General features: G+C 39.3%; 1 protein-coding gene across 3 annotated transcripts; it reads left to right on the plus strand.

Annotated features, from left to right (window-relative positions):
* Positions 1 to 9,297: 9,297 nt before the first annotated feature.
* LOC121577742 (complement decay-accelerating factor) lies at positions 9,298 to 15,293 on the plus strand. Of its 3 annotated transcripts, XM_041891591.2 has the most exons (12): positions 9,299 to 9,526; positions 9,716 to 9,901; positions 10,025 to 10,127; positions 11,618 to 11,688; positions 11,856 to 12,041; positions 12,334 to 12,426; positions 12,594 to 12,689; positions 12,763 to 12,813; positions 12,913 to 12,954; positions 13,274 to 13,322; positions 14,043 to 14,124; positions 14,322 to 15,293. In XM_041891591.2, the coding sequence occupies exons 1-11, from the start codon at positions 9,463 to 9,465 to the stop codon at positions 14,104 to 14,106; spliced, it is 1,005 nt and encodes a 334-aa protein (XP_041747525.1). In that variant the 5' UTR covers positions 9,299 to 9,462; the 3' UTR covers positions 14,107 to 14,124; positions 14,322 to 15,293. The 3 variants fall into 3 exon arrangements, with proteins under 3 accessions (XP_041747526.1, XP_041747527.1, XP_041747525.1); XM_041891592.2 differs by lacking the exon at positions 13,274 to 13,322 and having other exon boundaries at positions 9,298 to 9,526; XM_041891593.2 differs by lacking the exons at positions 13,274 to 13,322; positions 14,043 to 14,124 and having other exon boundaries at positions 9,298 to 9,526.
* The last annotated feature ends 6,954 nt before the right edge of the window (positions 15,294 to 22,247 follow it).

Raw genomic sequence — 22,247 nt, forward strand, 5'->3', positions numbered from 1 at the left:
CGTCCCAGTGAACAAGCACCAAACCAGCGGTAAGTTGTTGGTTGCAAAGCACTGTACGTCAAAAGTGATTTTTATACTCCCAAGTGATGATGTAAATGTATAATTTATATCAATTTGTTTGTAAATGTTATTCGAACATCACACATAAGATGCAGCGTTTTTTGGTGAATATTTGTTGTGCATTTTGTTGTAGAGAATTCCAGCTAATACTAGCTAGCAACTTACTGTGTCTGGTGGGGGGTTTGTATATTTTGTACAGTGCGTGAGTGCAACGTTGGATGGTGAGCCGTGCACTGCATGACGTGCAATTTTGTGCTGTTCCTATCAGGTACATTGTTAAAGATATTATATTGTAATTGTATTATTTTGGTAACTACATGTCCCAGTGAACAAGCACCAAACCAGCGTGCGTGAGTGCAGAGTTGGATGGTGAGCCGTGCATTGCATGACGTGCAATTTTGTGCTGTTCCTATCAGAATAAAGCTCCATGACTGGTGTTACAAGATGGAGTTCGTGTTGATGATTGATTGTACACAACGCAAGAAGAGTACTGTTACACTAAGTCATGTTTTGCAGAGGGGTCAAATACTTATTTCCCTCATTAAAATGCATATCAATTTATAACAATTTTGACATGCGTTTTTCTGGATTTTTTTGTTGTTGTTCTGTCTCACTGTTCAAATAAACCTACCATTAAAATTATAGACTGATCATTTCTTTGTCAGTGGGCAAATGTACAAAATCAGCAGGGGATCAAATACTTTTTTCCCTCACTGTATATATACAGTGGGGAGAACAAGTATTTGATACACTGCCGATTTTGCAGGTTTTCCTACTTACAAAGCATGTAGAGGTCTGTAATTTTTATCATAGGTACATTTCAACTGTGAGAGACGGAATGTAAAACAAAAATCCAGAAAATCACATTTTATGATTTTTAAGTAATTAATTTGCATTTTATTGCATGACATAAGTATTTGATCACCTACCAACCAGTAAGAATTCCGTCTCTCACAGACCTGTTAGTTTTTCTTTAAGAAGCCCTCCTGTTCACCACTCATTACCTGTATTAACTGCACCTGTTTGAACTCGTTACCTGTATAAAAGACACCTGTCCACACACTCAATCAAACAGACTCCAACCTCTCCACAATGGCCAAGACCAGAGAGCTGTGTAAGGACATCAGGGATAAAATTGTAGACCTGCACAAGGCTGGGATGGGCTACAGGACAATAGGCAAGCAGCTTGGTGAGAAGGCAACAACTGGAAGAAAATGGAAGAAGTTCAAGATGACGGTCAATCACCCCTCGGTCTGGGGCTCCATGCAAGATCTCACCTCGTGGGGCATCAATGATCATGGGGAAGGTGAGGGATCAGCCCAGAACTACACGGCAGGACCTGGTCAATGACCTGAAGAGAGCTGGGACCACAGTCTCAAAGAAAACCATTAGTAACACACTACGCCGTCATGGATTAAAATCCTGCAGCGCACGCAAGGTCCCCCCTGCTCAAGCCAGCGCATGTCCAGGCCCGTCTGAAGTTTGCCAATGACCATCTGGATGATCCAGAGGAGGAATGGGAGAAGGTCATGTGGTCTGATGAGACAAAAATAGAGCTCTTTGGTCTAAACTCCACTCGCCGTGTTTGGAGGAAGAAGAAGGATGAGTACAACCCCAAGAACACCATCCCAACCGTGAAGCATGGAGGTGGAAACATCATTCTTTGGGGATGCTTTTCTGCAAAGGGGACAGGACGACTGCACCGTATTGAGGGGAGGATGGATGGGGCCATGTATCGCAAGATCTTGGCTAACAACCTCCTTCCCTCAGTAAGAGCATTGAAGGTGGGTCGTGGCTGGGTCTTCCAGCATGACAACGACCCGAAACACACAGCCAGGGCAACTAAGGAGTGGCTCCGTAAGAAGCATCTCAAGGTCCTGGAGTGGCCTAGCCAGTCTCCATACCTGAACCCAATAGAAAATCTTTGGAGGGAGCTGAAAGTCCGTATTGCCCAGCGACAGCCCCGAAACCTGAAGGATCTGGAGAAGGTCTGTATGGAGGAGTGGGCCAAAATCCCTGCTGCAGTGTGTGCAAACCTGGTCAAGACCTACAGGAAACGTATGATCTCTGTAATTGCAAACAAAGGTTTCTGTACCAAATACTAAGTTCTGCTTTTCTGATGTATCAAATACTTATGTCATGCAATAAAATGCAAATTATTTACTTAAAAATCATACAATGTGATTTTCTGGATTTTTGTTTTAGATTCCGTCTCTCACAGTTGAAGTGTGCCTATGATAAAGATTACAGACCTCTACATGCTTTGTAAGTAGGAAAACCTGCAAAATCGGCAGTGTATCAAATACTTGTTCTCCCCACTGTATATGTGTGTGTGTATATATATATATACACACATATATACGTGTATATGTATATGTATGTATATATATGTGTATATATGTATATATATAATATGTATATATGTATATATATAATATGTATATATGTATGTGTGTATATATATACACGTATATATGTGTGTATATGTGTGTGTGTATATATATATATGTATGTGTGTGTATATATGTGTATGTGTGCATATATATATATATATATTTGTATATATGTATGTGTGTGTATATATGTATGTGTGTGTATATATGTATGTGTGTGTATATGTATGTGTATATATGTATATATATGTATGTGTATATATATATGTATATGTGTGTGTGTGTATATATATGTGTGTGTGTGTGTATATATATATATATATATATATATATATATATATATATATATATACATATATATATATATATATATATATATATATATATATATATATATATATATATATATATATATTATATATAAACATACATTCGGAAAGTATTCAGACCCCTTCACTTTTTCCAGAATTTGTTATGTTACAGCCATATTCTAATGTGATTTTTTTTTAAATCCCTCATTGGTATGAAGAGTGTTTGATCCAATATTATAAAGATTGTAAATTGTATGAGAGAGCGAGGAAAGCCATGTGTTCATAGTATCACGAGTGAGTACTAGAAGGTCAGTGTGCCAAGATAGATAGGGGGACCACTGTTGCTAATCTTAGGAATGGTGCGTGATGAAATGTCATGACTAGTGTGCCACACGAAACCAAGGAAAGGAATGATATGGGCGTAGTTGAGTGACAACTCAATTATGGTTAGCAACTGGATAAGACAAAAGTAGACTGGAAGAGCACTATATAGGCTGAGAGAGAGTCTATGTAATTCAGTCACATGATAAGAGGCAAAGCACGTTAATCTTATTATGTGATCCAGTACTGAATAAATGTAGAGTCAAACTTCCATCTGAGTGTCTGCTGCTTTCTCTTACATCCTGCACTTCTTCATACCAGAAACTCATCATAACACTCATCAATCTACACACTATACCCCATAATGACAAAGCAAAAACTGAAATATCACAATTACTTAAGTATTCAGACCCTTTACTCAGTACTTTGTTGAAGCACCTTTGGCAGCGATTACAGCCTTGAGTATTCTTGGGTATGACGCTACAAGCTTGGCACACCTGTATTTGGGGAGTTTCTCCCATTCTTCTCTGCAGATCCTCTCAAGCTCTGTCAGGTTGGATGGGGAGCATCGCTGCACAGCTATTTTCAGGTCTCTCCAGAGATGTTTGATCGGATTCAAGTCTGGGCTTTGGCTGAGCCACTCAAGGACATTCAGAGACTTGTCCCGAAGCCACTCCTTTTTTTTGTTGGTATTTTACCCACATTTTCTCCCCAATTTTGTGGTATCCAATTGGTAGTTACAGTCTTGTCCCATCGCTGCAACTCCCGTACGGACACGGGAGAGGTGAAGGTCGTGCGTCTGCCGAAACACAACCAAACCGAGCCGCACTGCCCGCTTAGCCCGGAAGCCTGCCGCACTAATGTGCCAGAGGAAACACCGTACACCTGGCGAGGAGTCACTAGTGCGCGATGGGACAAGAACATCTCTGCCGGCCAAACCCTCCTCTGCCCAGGACGGCGCTGGGCCAATTGTGCGCTGCCCCATGGGTCTCCCGGTCGCGGCCGGCTGCGACAGAGCCTGGACTCGAACCATGATCTTTAGTGGCACAGCTATCACTGCGATGCAGTGCCTTAGACCACTGCGACACTCGAGAGGCCCAAAGTCACTCCTGCGTTGTCTTGGCTGTGTGCTTAGGGTTGTTGACCTGTTGGAAGGTGAACCTTTGCACCAGTCTGAGGTCCTGAGCGCTCTGGAGCAGGTTTTCATCAAGGATCTCTCTGTACGTTGCTCTGTTCATCTTTGCCTCGATCCTGACTAGTCTCCCAGTCCCTGCCACTGAAAAACATCCCCACAGCATGATGCTGCCACCACCATGCTTCACCGTAGGAATGGCGCCAGGTTTCCTCCAGACATGATGCTTGGCATTCAGGCCAAAGAGTTCAATCTTGGTTTCATCAGACCAGAGAATCTTGTTTCTCATGGTCTGAGAGTCCTTTAGGTGCTTTTTGGCCAACTCCAAGCGGGCTGTCATGTGCCTTTTACTGAGGAGTGGCTTCCGTCTCGCCACTCTATCATAAAAGCCTGATTGGTGGAGTGCTGCAGAGATGGTTGTCCTTCTGGAAGGTTCTCCCATCTCCACAGAGGAACTCTGGAGCTCTGTCAGAGTGACCATCGGGTTCTTGGTCACTTCCCTGACCAAGGTCCTTCTTCCCCGATTTCTCAGTTTAGCCGGGTGGCCAGCTCTAGGAAGAGTCTTGGTGGTTCCAAACTTCTTCCATTTAAGAATGATGGAGGCCACTGTTCTTGGGGACCTTCAATGCTGCATACATGTTTTGGTACCCTTCCCCAGATCTGTGCCTCGACACAATCCTGTCTCAGAGCTCTACAGACAATTCCTTCGATCTCATGGCTTGGTTTTTGCTCTGACATGCACTGTCAACTGTGTGACCTTATATAGACAGGTCTGTGCCTTTCCAAATCATGTCCGATCAATGGAAACATAATGCACCTGAGCTCAAACTTGAGTTTCATAGCAAAGGGTCGGAATAATTATGTAAATACGATATTTCTGGTTTTTTATTTGTAAAAAAATTGCTAAAATGTCTAAAAACCTGTTTTCGTTTTGTCATTATTGGGTATTGTGTGTAGATTGATGAGGAATTTTTTTTTTGTATCCCTTTTAGAATAAGGCTGTAATGTAACAAAATGTGGAAAAAGTCAAGCGGTCTGAATACTTTCCGATTGCATGTAATGTATATAAAACACAGGAAAAACACGTTTTTGATTGCGCTGGGCATTTAATGTGTTTCATAACTACTTCTATACTATCTCAATTTTTAGACAGTTGGGTTATTAATTAAGATCCTATTCCCCCGGGAATTAGAAAAATAAGGCTTTGCCCAAGTGCACAGTTTCACAACTGATGAACTCAGAGGCAGATAATCTCAATAATTAATATCTAAATTAATTAGTTCAACTTCAGTCTTGTGATGAGAAAGAGCGGAGTTTGCACATTGCTGACATGGGGAGTGACTTCAGTGCAAAGTAGTTTGGTTATCAGTTCTCTCGCAGAGGGAACTTAACGTCACAGTGGAAGGATAGCATAGATTGACGACATCCCCGCTGACTCCTGACACAACCTAAAATAGGCCTGAAAGCATGAGCAATTGCTGTCATGTACAACAAACATAATGATATTGTACATAATTTCTTATGGATAAGTTGTTTGAGTATGGAAACTAAAAGTGAACGATTGAATTGCTTTCAAGTGATGTCATATCCAGTAAATATGAATAGGTCAATGAGCATCAATTGCAACAAGATGGTCTAAACATAACTGTAGTAAAATATAGTTCCACAATTGAACTTCCTCATATTACTTGTAGTTATGTCCACACATCACATAATAATGATGGCATTGCAGCTATTAACATTTTTCATCCTCCGCATGCCTGAGCCTAGGAAATCCTAGATTGTGCAAACCATTTGGGCGGATGTGAGTTGATCATTTCAACACCACAGTATCAATGCGTATTAACAGGCACTGACCTCAGAGCCAGTAAAGGGTGGTGACTTTCTAACAGTTCATAAGAATGATATGCACAGGATGTGTGTTAAGATAAGAGCAGTATGCCTGAGCTCTCTAGGGCACAGAATGTCAAGGACTGTTCAAAAATGGACATTAACACAACAATGAATCCTTATAAGCAGATGGGGATATAGGGGTTATGAAAAGGTGAAAAGGGACAGTCAGTTAGGTTAAAGTATCTGGGGAGGGAAGAGACTTTATGATACAATGGAGAGACTGCTACGATGAATAAGTTATTTCCAATAACAGGTTTGCATGTTATGTGGAAAAATATTTTGTATATTGAAACATTATCTTGACTGTTTACTGCTGAAATTTTGGAACAGTTCCAAATCATATTTCAATTTCAAGTTTATCATGTGGCAGCATGCCTTTGGGGAAGGTTTATCACATTAAATACTAAGGGAGTGTGCCTAACTTCACTTAAAATAGTGAACTCTTTTCATGCAAGAACTTCTCTCATGTGAGCACTATCAACATACTGTACACGTTGCCCAGATTCTGTTGCTATCGAGCCATCACAAATACCTTGTGACAAATACCTTATGTGATATACAGCATGTCGTTTTTTATTCTATTTTTGAGCCAGGTTTCTCGGGCAGCTGTAAATGTAAAAAGGACAGCTGTCACCAATCTACTGAGGTTTTAATGAGTTTGAAGTGAATGCCCTTGAAGTTACCCAAGAGTCTTTGTGTCAGCGAGGGCCGATCCCACTGAGCTGGGCTTGCCCTCATTTTACTGTAAACGATGGAATGTTTCCATGACGATGGAACACACAACCTCAGAGAGTGACTCACAGCCAAAATATTGGATGGTGGTTGAGATAGTATGGACACCATTCCTGTTCAATGTTTTTACATGACCTCAGTCTATGTCTTTGTATTCTGAGGCTACCCACTGGGCACAGACGTCAATTCAACATCTATTCCACGTTGGTTCAACGTCATTTGGAAACAACGTTGATTCAACCAGTGTGTGCCCAGTGGGTAGTATGTCTCATAAGAGTCACCCGTGTGGACAGGTTTCTCTTCAACAAGCCTCCCACAGATTTTGATGTATTCAAATGACTTTGCCTAAATAACTACAAGTTTTGTCACTTGTTTAGACAAAAATAAATAAAAATAAATACATTACTTGAACCACAAAATCAATATGCAGAACCTGTCTGACCTGTACAGGTTCTCCTTGTCATCTAGTTCAGTGGTTCCCAGACTTTCGGGCGCGAGTGGTCGGCGGGGGGAGGGGGTGGGGGGGGCGAAAAAAAAGGAACTCAGTCTGGCATTCAACTAAGAATGCACATGGTGCAATTTCTAAATTGGGTAGTACATCATCAGTTTCCTCTTGTCATCTCAGTCATTGCATACATTAGAGAGCTATTTAAAACTTGTCAAATGTCCAGATCAGATGTCAGCTAACGTTTTTTAGATAGGTTTTTTAGCCCATATATTTTGTAGTAATGTTTGAGTCACTCAAATGTCACATGAATACACATTAAACATGGCAAAATGTATAGAATTGCAAGGAAATTTGCTTTCAAATGGCAACATTTTCTCTGCACCCCATGACAAAATTTGTAAAATTGCAGGAAATAAGCATTAAACCTGCAAAATGTTCTTAGTGGGTAAGAGCGTTGTGCCAGTAACCGAAAGGTCGCTGGTTCTAATCCCCGAGCCGACTAGGTGAAAAATCTGTCGATGTGCCCTTGAGCAAGGCACTTAACCCTAATTGCTTCTGTAAGTCGCTCTGGATAAGAGCGTCTGCTAAATGACTAAAATGTAAATGTAAATGTAAGAGGTGTGTGAACAGTTTGCGTCATGAACAGTGCTTGTGCCCATAGAAATAGACGTGACGCGAGTGCAGGGGGGCGCGGGATGTTCCCCAATGCTGGAAGGGGGGCCTGAGTGAAAAAGTTTGGGAAACCCTGATAAAGTATGATAAATATTGTTCAACTTCATGGTAATGAAATGAATGTTAGCCAACCAGTTCTTTCAGTTTTCTCATTTTAGAGAATGGATAGTGCCAGCCCAATGAGATTTTAAGTGGACGGAAAGGAAATTAAACATGAATTCACCTTCTTTTTTTTCTTTTTGAGTGCTATGGGGACACCCATGAGTGTCTCTAATAAATCTGTTTGTGTTTATAAACACACCGTCAGGGATATTTCTTCTAAAGACGTTCTACTTACCATGGCAACGGTGCAGTTTTGGAGACATCTCCACCAGTTTAGGGGAGGATACACCCTAGATTTCTCAAACTGTGGAAAAAAGCTCAGCTATTCCTATGCAGGAAATTGAAAATACTGTAACGACCCGGTTGTTTAGTTTTAAAGCGTTTGAGATTCTTCATGTAATCTAAAAATAAATATATTATTATTATTAATGACCATTGTAATATGCAAAGTATATAACATAGAGAATATAGGGTGTTTAACAAAGCCTGCCCAAATCCCTGACCTCTATCCTGTGCAGTTTCAAGCGCAGGAAGCACAATAAGACACGTTGACAGATCAAGTGCATCCTTTATCTTCAGTTGAGCCAACCGAAACTCATACTTGTCCACAGATCACAAGGCAGGGGAGTATGGAAACTGTTCAGTGATGTGGTCAGTTAACCCATAGCTTTCTCCACGTCAGTCAAAAATACACGGAACTCCATTTCCCGTTCTATGTTATCTCCTCTAGGCCTGCTTCAGAAACATCATATTCTTTATTTATTAATGATTAATTATAATACTGCATTACTATAATTTATTATTAGTTTATCACCTGTAAGTTATGATTAGGCTATAATTATTCAGATGCACTCCTATATAGAGTTCGCGAAATGAATAAGCAACTAGACTAGGCTGTGGCATTGAAATCAATACACAGGGGTGTGGTGTCCAAAGAAGTGGAACGAGTAACAAAAATTAACGGGCTCTGGGCGGGGCAGAGCAACTCTGCGCGAGTGTTTCGGTCGTCACTAGTTACCACAGCCACAAAGTCATAAACCATATCTTCTTAAAATGTGATTTATAACATACCCCTAACCACACTGCTAACCTTATTCCTAACCCTACCCTTAATTTAAGACCAAAAAGCACATTTTTGTTTTAATTTTTTTTTTTACGATATGGCTCCGGTATTGACTTCGTGGCTGTGGTAACTAGTGGAAACTGGTGTTACGTGAAGTGCTACCGTGTTGCTATGGTTGCTAGAAAGTGAAAAGATCATCAAGCGACAGTTGAAGTCGTCCATGGACTGATAAGCCAGCCAGCTAGATAGTACCAACAAGATCAGAGAGAAATTGTTAAATCGAGAGACCGACTTGTCTTCACATCAATTCGACTTTAAAAAGGACTGCCAGTATAATGTTTTATTCAAATTCATGGACCAAGTGCTTGATATGCCTTATCTTTATAACAAGTGGAAATGGTGAGTAAATTTTTAGCCATGGTAACGTTAACATGGTAGCTTACTGTACAGTAAACGTTTGCTAGCTAACGTTAATACGTTTTAGCCGTATGTTTCGGTTACAAATAGACACTTTTCTAACTTGAACTGGCCAACGTAACTCTCACTGTGTGTGTAGTTGACATATTGTACTGTATCATATCCTCACAGCTGAGTGTCCCAAACCTCAAGTAGAGGGAAATTTTGTTCTAACGAATGATGCGCTCTTAAAAAACGATTTTCCGGAGGGCACGGAAGCCACTTTTGAGTGTGCCAACGGCTACTTGAAAGAGCAAGGATCTGAAAGGATCACCTGCACAAGTGGAGAGTGGAGCACGCTCGAATTAACCTGCAAAAGTAGGCGGCAAAACACTAGTCCTCTTCTCTATTTTTCTGTCAAGCCCGATTTTTATTGCGTGTTTACTGTTGTTTGATTGTTTGCTGCTGCCATTAATTTAGCTCGCTGATTATTCATTTCAGAGAAGGACTGTGGTGCCCCCAGGAAGATAGCACATTTGACTTATGAGTTTGGTGAGGAAGGCACACTTTTTGGTGCATCAGCAAAGGCAATCTGTGATAAAGGGTGAGTATGCTTCATCATGTATCTAATGTATCATCAGCGTATGTGGGAATTATTTTGCCAAAAGATTCAATGCCAGAGGCTGGTAACTCTAATGAACTTATCCTCTGCAGCAGAGGTAACTCTGGGTCTTCCATTCCTGTGGCAGTCCTCATGAGAGCCAGTTTCATCATAGCGCTTGATGGTTTTTGCAACTGCACTTGAAGAAACTTTCAAAGTTCTTGAAATGTTCCATATTGACTGACCTTCATGTCTTAAAGTAATGATGGACTGTTGTTTCTCTTTGCTTATTTGATCTGTTCTTGCCATAATATGGACTTAGCCCTATTTGGTAAAATACCATATTCCCCTACCTTGTCACAACACAACTGATTGGCTCAAATGCATTAAGAAGGAAAGAAATTCAACAAATTAACTTTTAAGAAGGCACACCTGTTAATTGAAATGCATTCTAGGTGACTACCTCATGAAGCTGGTTGAGAGAATGCCAAGAGTGTGCAAAGCTGTCATCAAGGCAAAGGGTGGCTATTTGATGAATCTCAAATATAAAATATATTTTGATTTGTTTAACACCTTTTTGCTTACTACATTATTCCATATGTGTTATTTCATAGTTTTGATGTCTTCACTATTATTCTACAATGTAGAAAATAGTAAATATAAAGAAAAACCCTAGAATGAGTAGGTGTGTCCAAACTTTTGACTGGTACTGTACATATACACTAGATGGCTGATGAGGGGTGCTGTGTTGAAGTCACCGTGCCTCCATCTTGGCACTCCCCCACCACTGTAAAAAATATTTTGGAAGCTATAGAAATTCATTTATTAAAGATGAACTGAAACATTTTAGTAAGTTAAGGCCATTTTGATAACCAAATGTGATTAAGAAGCATGTTCCTACCCTTAAAACTGCTGAAAAATTGTGAAATCCCTGAGCGGTTTCCTACCTCCTCTACCAATAGGTGCCCTTCTTTGCGAACCCTGGTCTTTGTTGTTGAATCTGTGCTTAAAATTCACTGCTCGACTGAGGGACCTATTGGTGGGGTAGTCATTTAAAAATCATTTGTTAAGCAAATTTGTACTCCTGAACTTATTTAGGCTTGCCATAACAAAAGGGTTGAATGCATATTGTGTCAAGACATTTCAGCTTTTTCGTTTTTAATTAATTTACAAATGTTTCTAAAAACATAATTCCACTTTGACATTATGGGGTATTGTGTCTAGATCAGTGACTCAAAATCTCAATTTAATCCATTTTAAATTCAGGCTGTAGCACAACAAAATGTGGAAAAGGTCAAGGGGTGTGAATACTTTCTGAAGGCACTGTACTATAGAACTGCATTCATTCCTATGGAGGACTGCTCCTACTGGGGAGTGCAAATATGGCTGACCTTAGGCTTCAAAGCCTCTCAATGGCCAATAGATGGCATCAGCAATCCAGGGTTTATATACATCATTGACCACCTCTCACATGCTCTCTCCCCCTCTTCTAGTTATCAACTTATGGGCCCAAGTTACAGGCAATGTTATGCCAACGGTTGGAGTGGGAGACCAAGATGTGAAGGTAAATCTCCCATATTTGCCATTGACACACTTGGAAATCTATGCATGACTCCCTGTCAAAGCATGACTCCTTGTCAAAATAAATGTTAAATAAAATACAAATAAGGCATTGAACTTGTTTGAATAAAGAACACAAATATAATGCACCCATGTATGTGTCTTCCTCAGTGGTAACTTGTGAAAAACCTATTGAGATAAAGAATGGCACGATCACAGAGCAGCCTGACAAAGAGTTTCCAGAGTATGGTGGTGTCATACAGTACTCCTGTGATGAAGGTTACACCCTCATTGGAAACAAATCCATTGAGTGCAATGAAGATGGTGAATACAACTCAGTCCCTCCTGAATGTAAAGGTATGGATTCCATTTATGTTTGATAAATTATCTGCCAACTGTTATGGGTTATATGCTTTACAGAGGATACATAATAAACAGTTGAAGGTAATCAATTTGGTGTAGGTCCACCTTCACCCTACATCTAGACACTGCAGGCATGTATCAGACTATGATAAGGAACATTGTCATTGATCTTCCTTCTGTAAATCCCTGTCAGTGTAATATGTAACAGTGGTGTACACTTATTACAAATGAAAGCACTGCATGAAGGTGCAATACTGAATAAGCATTGTACATTTATATTTCAAAGATGGCAATGACATTCCTTTGAAACCAACAACAACTATATCAACAACATCAATAACAACAACAACAACATCGACTGTTCCACCCATAATACAAGGTAGAGGAAATCCAAGTAATTCTATCCCAGTGTAATCAAGGGCTTGATAATTAGTTGAATTTGGTATTTGCAGTTTCAGGGAGTAACAGTGGTGTACACTTATTAAAAATGAAAGCACTGCATGAAGGTGCAATACTGAGTAAGCATTGTACATTTATATTTCATAGATGTCGATGACATTCCTTTGAAACCAACAACAACTATATCAACAACATCAATAACAACAACAACAACAACATCGACTGTTCCACCCATAATACGAGGTAGAGGAAATCCAAGTAATTCTATCCCAGTGTAATCAAGGGCTTGATAATTAGTTGAATTTGGTATTTGCAGTTTCAGGGAGGAATAATGGCATTGGTGAACATGACACCAATGCAGCTACTGGTGAGTTAAGTTGATTCAAGTGATTATTATTTGATTATTATTTTGACACAGATTTTTATAGCTCATATTTGACAAAACAACACTGAATCTCTCTTTCAGGGAATGCAGCAGTTGTGGGAAGTGTGATCGGCACTGTCATAGGTAAGAAATCCATCATTTGAAATAATCACAAGTGAGAGGGGGGATATTTGTTTCTCATACACTTTTTGACGAAGAAGCTGTTGAGTTCAAGGATATGTTCTAACTAAACTGGATACTTTGTTTTATACTGTACTGGGGAAAACATTCCCTTCTGTGGCCCATCAGGAATTTCCTCCACATTACTTGATTTGTTACACTAGTAGGCCTAGTACAACTTCTGACTTTCCAATGTTACCATGTTTATCAGATGTGTTACACTTTCTCTTAACAATTTGAAGATCATACAGTGGACTCATTATTGATTCCTCATCTTTTGCAGTTACACTTATTGTGCTGTTCACACTATATCGTTTTTATAAGAGGAAAGGGTGAGAACCTACATTTAATCATTTATCTTTTAGAAAATAGTCCATGATTTAAGCATGATTTCACCTACAACTAAATCACAGCTATTCTTTTCCTCCTACTAACTATACTGTATGTGCATTAACCACAGCTTCTGGCAACTGACATTACACCGTCATTAAACCAACAAATTATTTGGATAAACTAGCCATACAGCTTGCCAATTAATTGACCTAAACAATATTTGTTAACAAAACTTTACTTACATAACCCATCAACTAACATTCAGTCTGGCCATGGGCATTTATACTGTATTTATGTATTCCCTACAGTATCCGTGATTTGCATGATCAAACTTTTTGCTGGATATTTCTCCAACTTGCTGCTGTACAGCGATGGTTGCTTTTCCCTGTTTTGGCCAATTTTTCCTGCTGGGTGTTGAAAAATCAAGGAAGTCAGGAAATCCTTTGCTAAGGCACTCTCGGACAGACATATTGGCTTTGAAAAAGAGAATGGAGTATGTTGTTCTAAAGGGAGGTGGGCTAGTAGGCTAGGCCTACCATGCACAGTGCTGAGCTGACCAGCTGACTAACTGCCTACCACACTGGAACACAAAAGCTACCCAACTAAACACTACTAAGATACTGAGATTGGCATGTAGAATATATTTCCTTACTGCACTATTATTTATATGTAAACATGATAATCCTGACAAAATGTCATTGTTTGAAATTGTTACATAGCTCATACCAGACGGGAGAAGACCCAAGTCGAAAAGAGGAGTTATTACAATTTAAAAATAACTAAGTTGAATGCCTACCCAAGGTACCTACCGTTCATACATATCATTATATTAAACCCATTATTCAAAAATATGTCCCCAGTCTTTTAACCAAAATCTCACTCATATGACTATACAGTTTGTGGTTGTCTTTGAGTTTGAGTAATCTAAATAGTGACACTATTGTTAAAACTGTTGCATTGAGTCAATGCTTTGTCTAAAATATCTAATTTCTTTCCAGGGCTAGGACTGCTCCTATCTGCTAGTCTGCATCTGTAGCCTTGAAAAGAAGTGCCAGTGCCCAGCAGATTGTTTCTCTGACCATTTCCTGGTTGGACAAAGCCACTTAATCTACAGTGCCCTTTACGTATGTGGCATTACTGAATGGAAGGTATAATTGCACTTTTTTATGAAGTTATATGAAATCGTTTTTGAAAGTCACTTCAGCGGAAATGTTTTAACCCAATGTTCAAAATCCGGTATTATTTTTTATGTATTTATATAGAAAACTGGAATATGCGTAATTGTCTTTTCAACTACCATGTTTGACTACAGATTGCTAGCTTGCTCTGTTGTGTGGGCAGAAGCCCCTGTAATAAGATGAATGCACTAAACAAAATGTATGATTGAGAAAATTCCCAGGCTGATAATCACTGACCATTCCTAAAAGTGTGCTTACTGATCGTGGCTCACATGAAAATAACAATAAGGGACGGTTTCCTGGACCCAGGTTAAGTCTACTGTATTCCTTTTCAAGTAGGCTTAATCTGGGTCTGGCAAAGCAGCTCTTCATGTTAATTTCCTGCAGCCCCAAATGTCACAAAATAATGTCAATCTTATATATGTAGAGGTTTTGTACTTTGATTTTATAGTGTGTATTGTGTAATTTAAGAGATCAAATCATTTTATGATAACTGCCTTTTCTCCTTCTTTGAGACACATTTGTGTAAATATGAAAGTATGTACATTGTCAAAAATCAGTGTTTGGTAGGTTAGTTTGTAAATGTTACTATACTATATCCCAGAAATGTTCCATATGCACAAAAAGCTTATTTCTCTCAAATGTTGTGCATCAATTTGTTTATATCCCTGTTAGTGAGCATTTTTCCTTAGCCAGATAATCCATCCACCTGACAGGTGTGGCATATCAAGAAGCTGATTAAACAGCATGATAATTACAAAGGTGTACCTTGTGCTGGGGACAATAAAAGGCCACTCTAAAATGTGCAGTTTTGTCATTCAACACAGTGCCACAGATGTCTCAAGTTTTGAGGGCGCTTGCAATTGGCATGCTGACTGCAGGAATGTCCAACAGAGCTGTTGCCAGAGAATTGAATGTTAATTTCTCTACCATAAGCCGCCTCCAACATTGTTTTAGAGAATTTGGCAGTACATCCAACCGGACTCACAACCGCAAACCACGTGTAACCACGCCAGCCCAGGACCTCCACATCCGGCTCCTTCACCTGCGGGATTGTGTGATGTGGGGGTGCTGAGGAGTATTTCTGTCTGTAATAAAGCCCTTTTGTGGGGAAAAACTAATTCTTATTGGCTGGGCCTGGCTCCCCAGTGGGTGGACCTGGTTCCCAAGTGCGCCCCTGCCCAGTCATGTGAAATCCATAGATTAGGGCCTATAATATATATATATATATATATATATATATATATATATATATATATATATTATACTACAGATAATAATATGATTAGGCTATATCTTTACATAAAACAAAAAGTAGTCTGTCACATTTCCAGTCATTCCAATTAATTGAATACCCCTTGATCTTCAAGAATAGGACTTGGAAATATAGATTAGCCAAACTGTTTTACATGAGCATAACCCAAAACGTTAAGGATTTATTAGCTTACTCTGTTGTTTATGATTATGTTGTCATGGAGGGCTGATTGGGCTCATTGCTTCGAGTTGAAAAATAAATGCTGCTTTCAGAATGGCATGCTTTAAAGGGGAATGGAAACACTAGGATTTAGAACGCCAGCTAACTAACAGTAAATCGCCATATTGGCATTGTTGTGTCACTGGCAGGAGAGAACATTTTGGAACTCCCAAAAATGGCTGAATTTACCGAGTGGCTCCGAGTCTGAGTTTATTACAGAGAATGAAATAATGTTAGTTAGGGAGCCAATAAACCTACTGAAGCCATTCATGTTTGAGCCGATCGTTGACCCACATCAAAGTGTTCGTTCTCGTAGCAGTAACAACACAGATATGCCGCCTGAAACACCTCAACTAGAGGGTCGGCGTAGCGGTGACACAAACTGGTGCGAGTCCGGGTCTTGTCTGTCTGGATGGCGATGTTTTTATTGCACGTGTCACTCATTTTTATTAAGGACTTCCTGGCAGAAGATGTTATTCGACCAGTCAGCAGCCGATATGCCAGTGAAATAATTGCTAAAATTTTGCTCGATTATAAATTCTTTAAAGTTAATATCAGTAGTGGGTAGGTGCTCAATGTATATATGGGTGATTCTTTAACTATGGTACTTTTCTTGTCCCTGGATGAAATAATAAAAACTAAAAAACATGTCTTCTTTTTTGTTTTTGTCATACTTAGGGGAACTTATAAAAAATGTATCATGGCTCAATCATTCTTTTTATTATATAATATGAGGCCTTTTATGCATGGTTTTTACTGTTTTCCCTCTGTCCCTAAGCCAGACTTTGTATCTTCAACCTCGCTTAATTCTAAATTAAATATTTAAATAATGTAGATTTCAAGTACAAATGATAAAATACCATTTATTTCAATTCTACATATTATATATTGTGATACATATTCACATTTTCCTATATTTTTCATAAATAGAACCCTTGTCCCTTGGGGTCACTGTCATTTCCACCACACTGTACAAAATAGAATCCTGGGATCAGTGTTTTAGGTTTGTATATTTAGTAACCATAGCAACAGAAACTCCACAGTGGAACACATGGCTGGATGAAATGGTGTCCTCTACAGGGGGTAATGAAAAGAAGAAAAATCAAGGTAAATATGAGTAAAACTGAGAGTATGTTTATTGGTCGTCATTTCCAAACAGCTCATATTTCACATGGACGTAAAAATAACTGGATACATTTAATTTAATAATGTGTAATTTGTGTATATTTAATGCTAACTCTAAAACTAATATTAGCAGGCTAACATAGCATGAGATTTTAGAGGAAAGTGGGGAAATGTCATTTCCACCACAGTCATTTCCACCACGGTGTTCATTGTGGTGGTAAAGACAGGTTGTGGTGGAAATGACATTGTTCGTGCTAAACAGCAAATTATTTGGGCTATAACACTGATACTAAATTCAAAAACAGTTTTAACAATATTACAATATTGTTGGTAAATAAGAGAACAATAGATAAGTAGGTTTGACATGATGTCTTGGCTCTTTCTTTAAGATGGCAAGCAATACCACAGCACAGAGGTCAAGATCATACAGAGAAAGAATAAAATCAGATCCACTTAAATATGCAGAGTCCCTCAAGAAGGACAGAGAAAGATACCTGAAGAAAAAGCAACAAGGTGTTGTTAAATCTGTGACAGAAATGCCGAAAAGAGAACAACGAAAAATGAGAAGACAGTGGCGAATTTCTCAACGAAACAGACGTAGGGAAATGGAAAATGGTCTCAGCAGTGAATAGTTTCATGGCACATACAACACCACCACCATCACCAGACAACATGAGTGTTAATGCAGAAGACATCCCTGAAACACCTCAGCTGTGTGAGCCTACACCAGAGAGAACTCCACAGAGGAAAAGAGGGAGAAAAAAGGTTGCGAAGGCAAAAGCAAAGGTGTACAGAGATCTTAATGACATTAAACAAAAGCTTGAGGATGCCCTCAGAAAAGTTGAAAAATACAAAAAAGAAGTAATCGACTGAAGAAGAACCTGGGGATCCTAGAGTCACCTAAAATGAAAACAAAGCAACAGATGCAGCAAGAAAGCAAGCAATTAAAGAAGACACTCCTATTCCATAACACCATTATGTCAGAAATAAGAAAAAAGTATCAGAATGTTGACAATCGTAAAGCTCGGCAACTGATCTCCAAACTTGTGGCTGGCAAGATCTTAAAAAAATTCCGCCTGGTCACCATGGCCAAGAAGGAGTTTGGATTCTCTACAAAACTAATCAGGACAAACATGACAAGGGCCGACAAACTCAAATACACCCGCAAAACACAACGAAACAGAGTCAGCCAAGAAGTGAAGGAAAAGATAACAAAGTTTTTAGAACGCGACGATAACAGTAGGGCCACTACTGGAAAGAAAGAGACAATTACAAAGATGAAAAATAAAATGCAAAAGCGCTTCCTGGTGGATTCTATGCAGACACTGCACCTGAAGTTTAGACACGAGAATCCCGAAGTCAGACTCTCCTATGCAGAGTTTTGCAAAAAGCGACCCTTTTGGATTGTTAAACCAACGATCAAAGACAGAGACACATGTCTGTGTAAGCTACACTCAAACATACAGTTCATGGCAAACAAACTGTTCTTTCACAAAGTCATTAAAACGTCCAAAGTCACCGATCTCATGTATTCAGTTACATGCAAAAATGTGACAAAAGAATGCATGTACAGGGAGTGTCTGGATTGTAAAGACCATGAACTCCAAACCTCTGCCTTCGATGCTGGGGAGCAAACCTGGTGGTTTGAATGGAGAAGCTCTGTGGAGGACAGAGAAAAAAAGAAAAAAGACGGCTCCAAAGAAATGATTAAAGTTCACCACACAACGAAGGAAAAAGTATATGGGACTTTGAAGACACTTTTGGATGACTTTTCTGACCAACTGAAAAAAAAGATGGGAAAGCACATTCACAACATAAAACACCAATATCTGTCTTTGAGAGCACTAAAAGAATATATTAAGAAACACTAGAAAAATATATTGCCTATTTTATCTGTTATTCAACTGGTTATATTAAGGTTATGTTAAGGTAATGATGACATAAAGGGTTTGCTCTAGTTTGTACTAGTTTGCTCTAGTTCAGCATGTAGAAAACAGTGAAGAAATGATTTGCTGATTTTTAACACAAATTCATGTTTTTTCATTTTTTGGATTGTTTTTAATTTAAAAATATTGGTGATATGTTTTTGTTCACAAATGCTGTTGCTTATTGATTTGCTCTGGTTCACCACATAGAGCAGTAGAAAAATTGTTTTTAATTGGAAGTTGCCTATCTGTCATTTCCGCCACACACTGTCTCTTCCGCCACGCCATGTCATTTCCACCACAACACATATTTTAAAGTAAAACATATAAAAAACATACAATCAAACCAACTATATTCAGTGGTGTTGATAATTGTGCAGTTAGGGCTAAGATTTGTGTATACACTTTGAGAAATATATGATTTTGAGCTATGATAAGAAAATGAAATGTTCCATTGACCTAGTTTTAGGTGTTTTTTAGTGTAAACATTGTAAAATCTTTACAGTTACATTTCTGAAAAAAATAATAAATTACAAATTTGAACAGATATGTGTGTGCTATTTAATCAAATATATTTATAACAGAAGATATTTCATTATTTTCTCTTAAAAATACATGTTTTGTTATGTGATGGAAATGACCGTTTTCTTGGACTGTCAGATAAAAATGGCAAAAAATATATATTAGTAAATACAAATCATCACAGCCAACTTCAGGGAAGGTTTCCAGACAGATTGAGAAACCAACTGATACTAAAAAATTGTTTGTAGAAATGTTTTTATTTTCTGAAACTGTCTAGCTCAAAGAGTACCATAGTTGAAGAATTACCCAGATATATATAACATCAGTATTCTATAACGATGTAACACATTTACCTTTTGATTAGACGACCGGAGTTCGAATCGCAGACAGCATCATGATTCATTAAATCTCATTCTAACCAATAATGGGGAGTGCTCATTATAAATACATTGTGATTTAGTTGCGGTATCAGACTCACTTTTCTTTAGATTTTGTTGCAGAGCATACAGGCTGACAGTTAACCGCCAGTTCACCCAATGGGCACAAGGGAGAATTGGACGAGGTGTACGACGTCTCATCCCTGCGTGTGTCGTTTCTTCCATAAGGAGCGCATACCCAGAAGCAAAGGCATTTTTGTAAGGTTTGAGTTGGAATAGAACCACTTCAGGTAGCTTAGTGGTTAAGAGAGTTGTGACAGTAACCGAAAGGTCGCTGGTTCTAATCCCCGAGCCGAATAGGTGAAACATCTGACGATGTGCCCTTGAGCAAGGCACTTAACCCTATTTGCTCTGGATAAGAGCGTCTGCTAAAAATTTAGTAAATCTAGCCTGCTGTAATCTTTTTCAAGACATAGACCTAATGCCTGCGCCTTATGTAAAAATAGTATTGGTTAGCTTGTCCACTATAACAACCGGTTCAAGCGTAACCAGATAAACTTGCTTTGAAGATAAAACTACCAGTGTCCCTGTCGCAAGAGTAGTGACTTCAGCGTTGGCTGCCATCTATTGCAAAGGAATGGTAACTGCACTCGGCAGCTAGTTGGCAGAGTCAAAGTAGACTTTAATAATATATGCCATTTAGCAGACGCCTTTATCCAAACGAACTGGGTACATGGTAGTGGAAACAGATCATAGAAACAGGATTACAATTTTGATATCATGGATGGTCAGTCCTTGCATCTATAGCTCTGTCTATGAATTTGAGAGTGGTTACATTTCTCCAGCCCCATCCCTCAGCTTTTTACCGAAAGAGGAGCAGGGAGACACTGTGTTATTGTTTCTACTACTGATTGCCACTTTAAGAAGTTAAGATGCAGATGAAATACACACCCAAATATGTTACAGATACTATAAAAATGTCCCATCACTCAGTTAGTGAATACACAGCATCCAGCACAGCAAACAATCAATCAAATGTATTTGACAAAAGCCCTTTTTACATCAAAATAATAACCACAGTGGTTATAGAGGGTGCAACAGTTCAACACCTCAGGCGCAAATGTCAGTTGGCTTTTCATAGCTGAGCATTCATAGCTTGAGAGAGAGAGACTCAAAACAGCAGGACCGGGACAAGGTAGCAAATCCGTTGAAACGGGTAAAGAAATCAGTGGGAAAACAATTCCACTCCGATTCCCTTTATGGATGGGTGTATCTTTGAATTCGCTGTTGAATGGCCTGCTCCTTCTCCATTTTCGGAACACCAGCCCGCTCCCCCAAAGTGATTGATAGTATATCTTGGCTCGCACTGTGATGATTGTGATTCTGAGCTCTCAGGTTCATACAGCGAGTTATGGTCTTCACTGATCTTACTCTCCGTCAGCTCCATCTGTGGCGTATAGGGGCAGGACTCGGTTGTATACTGATGGTCGTGAGCGCAATCTAGCTGGGCCCTGAGCTCTTTAGTGATGGTCCCGGTGGATGATGTCAGCGATGTTGATGATGGTCGATCGGTAACCCCTACACCATAACCCTCGAAATGTAAAATGGAGGCGCAAGCAGAGGGCTTCTATGTAGCCCTATGACTCCTTTCCATTCGGAAACTCCCAGTTGCCGCATCGAAAGTGCCATTCTTCGTGAAGTCGTCCTCCGCGAAGTGCTGTCTGCAGATCCTGCTAGCTCGAGCCACTTCTTCAAAAGTTGTGGGTCCTTGGGCAGCCGATGGTAGTTTACCGAGGGATTTTTTTTAGCCATTTCATACAGCCTGGCGCTATACAGTTCATGTTTGAATTACTACTTGTTGTTGCCATCTTCGTTGTCTGCACCTAACCTCACTGTCTACGATTCACTCTCCGCGCGAAAACTCAATACCACAGACAATTTGATGATTCCCGCCAGTGACGGGCTGGCGTCAGTCGTTACTATGGCAATTAAAAATGCAGCTGACCATAGCTCAAATAAACCTTATTGACGATCAAAATACTAAATATAGAGATGTTTTTATGTTAAATGCACATGTTTAGTATTAGTGGATTGAATACATCTCTTTGCTTAGATTTACTTTCGAAAGTGTTTCCATTCCCCTTTAAGCACTACCGAAAAGTGCTATTTACATGTGAAAAATGTATGCCATATTCTGCATTTGCAATAGGCCTATTGTAAAAAAAAAAATGGTTGGTGACACTTTGATATCTTCATAATTTGCATCTGTTTTAAGTCTATCAAAAGTTTACGAGTTTGAGCATGTGTCCGTTAGGACTATGGA

The sequence above is a fragment of the Coregonus clupeaformis genome, chromosome 12, assembly GCF_020615455.1.
Source record: "Coregonus clupeaformis isolate EN_2021a chromosome 12, ASM2061545v1, whole genome shotgun sequence".
Taxonomy (NCBI): Eukaryota; Metazoa; Chordata; class Actinopteri; order Salmoniformes; family Salmonidae; genus Coregonus; species Coregonus clupeaformis.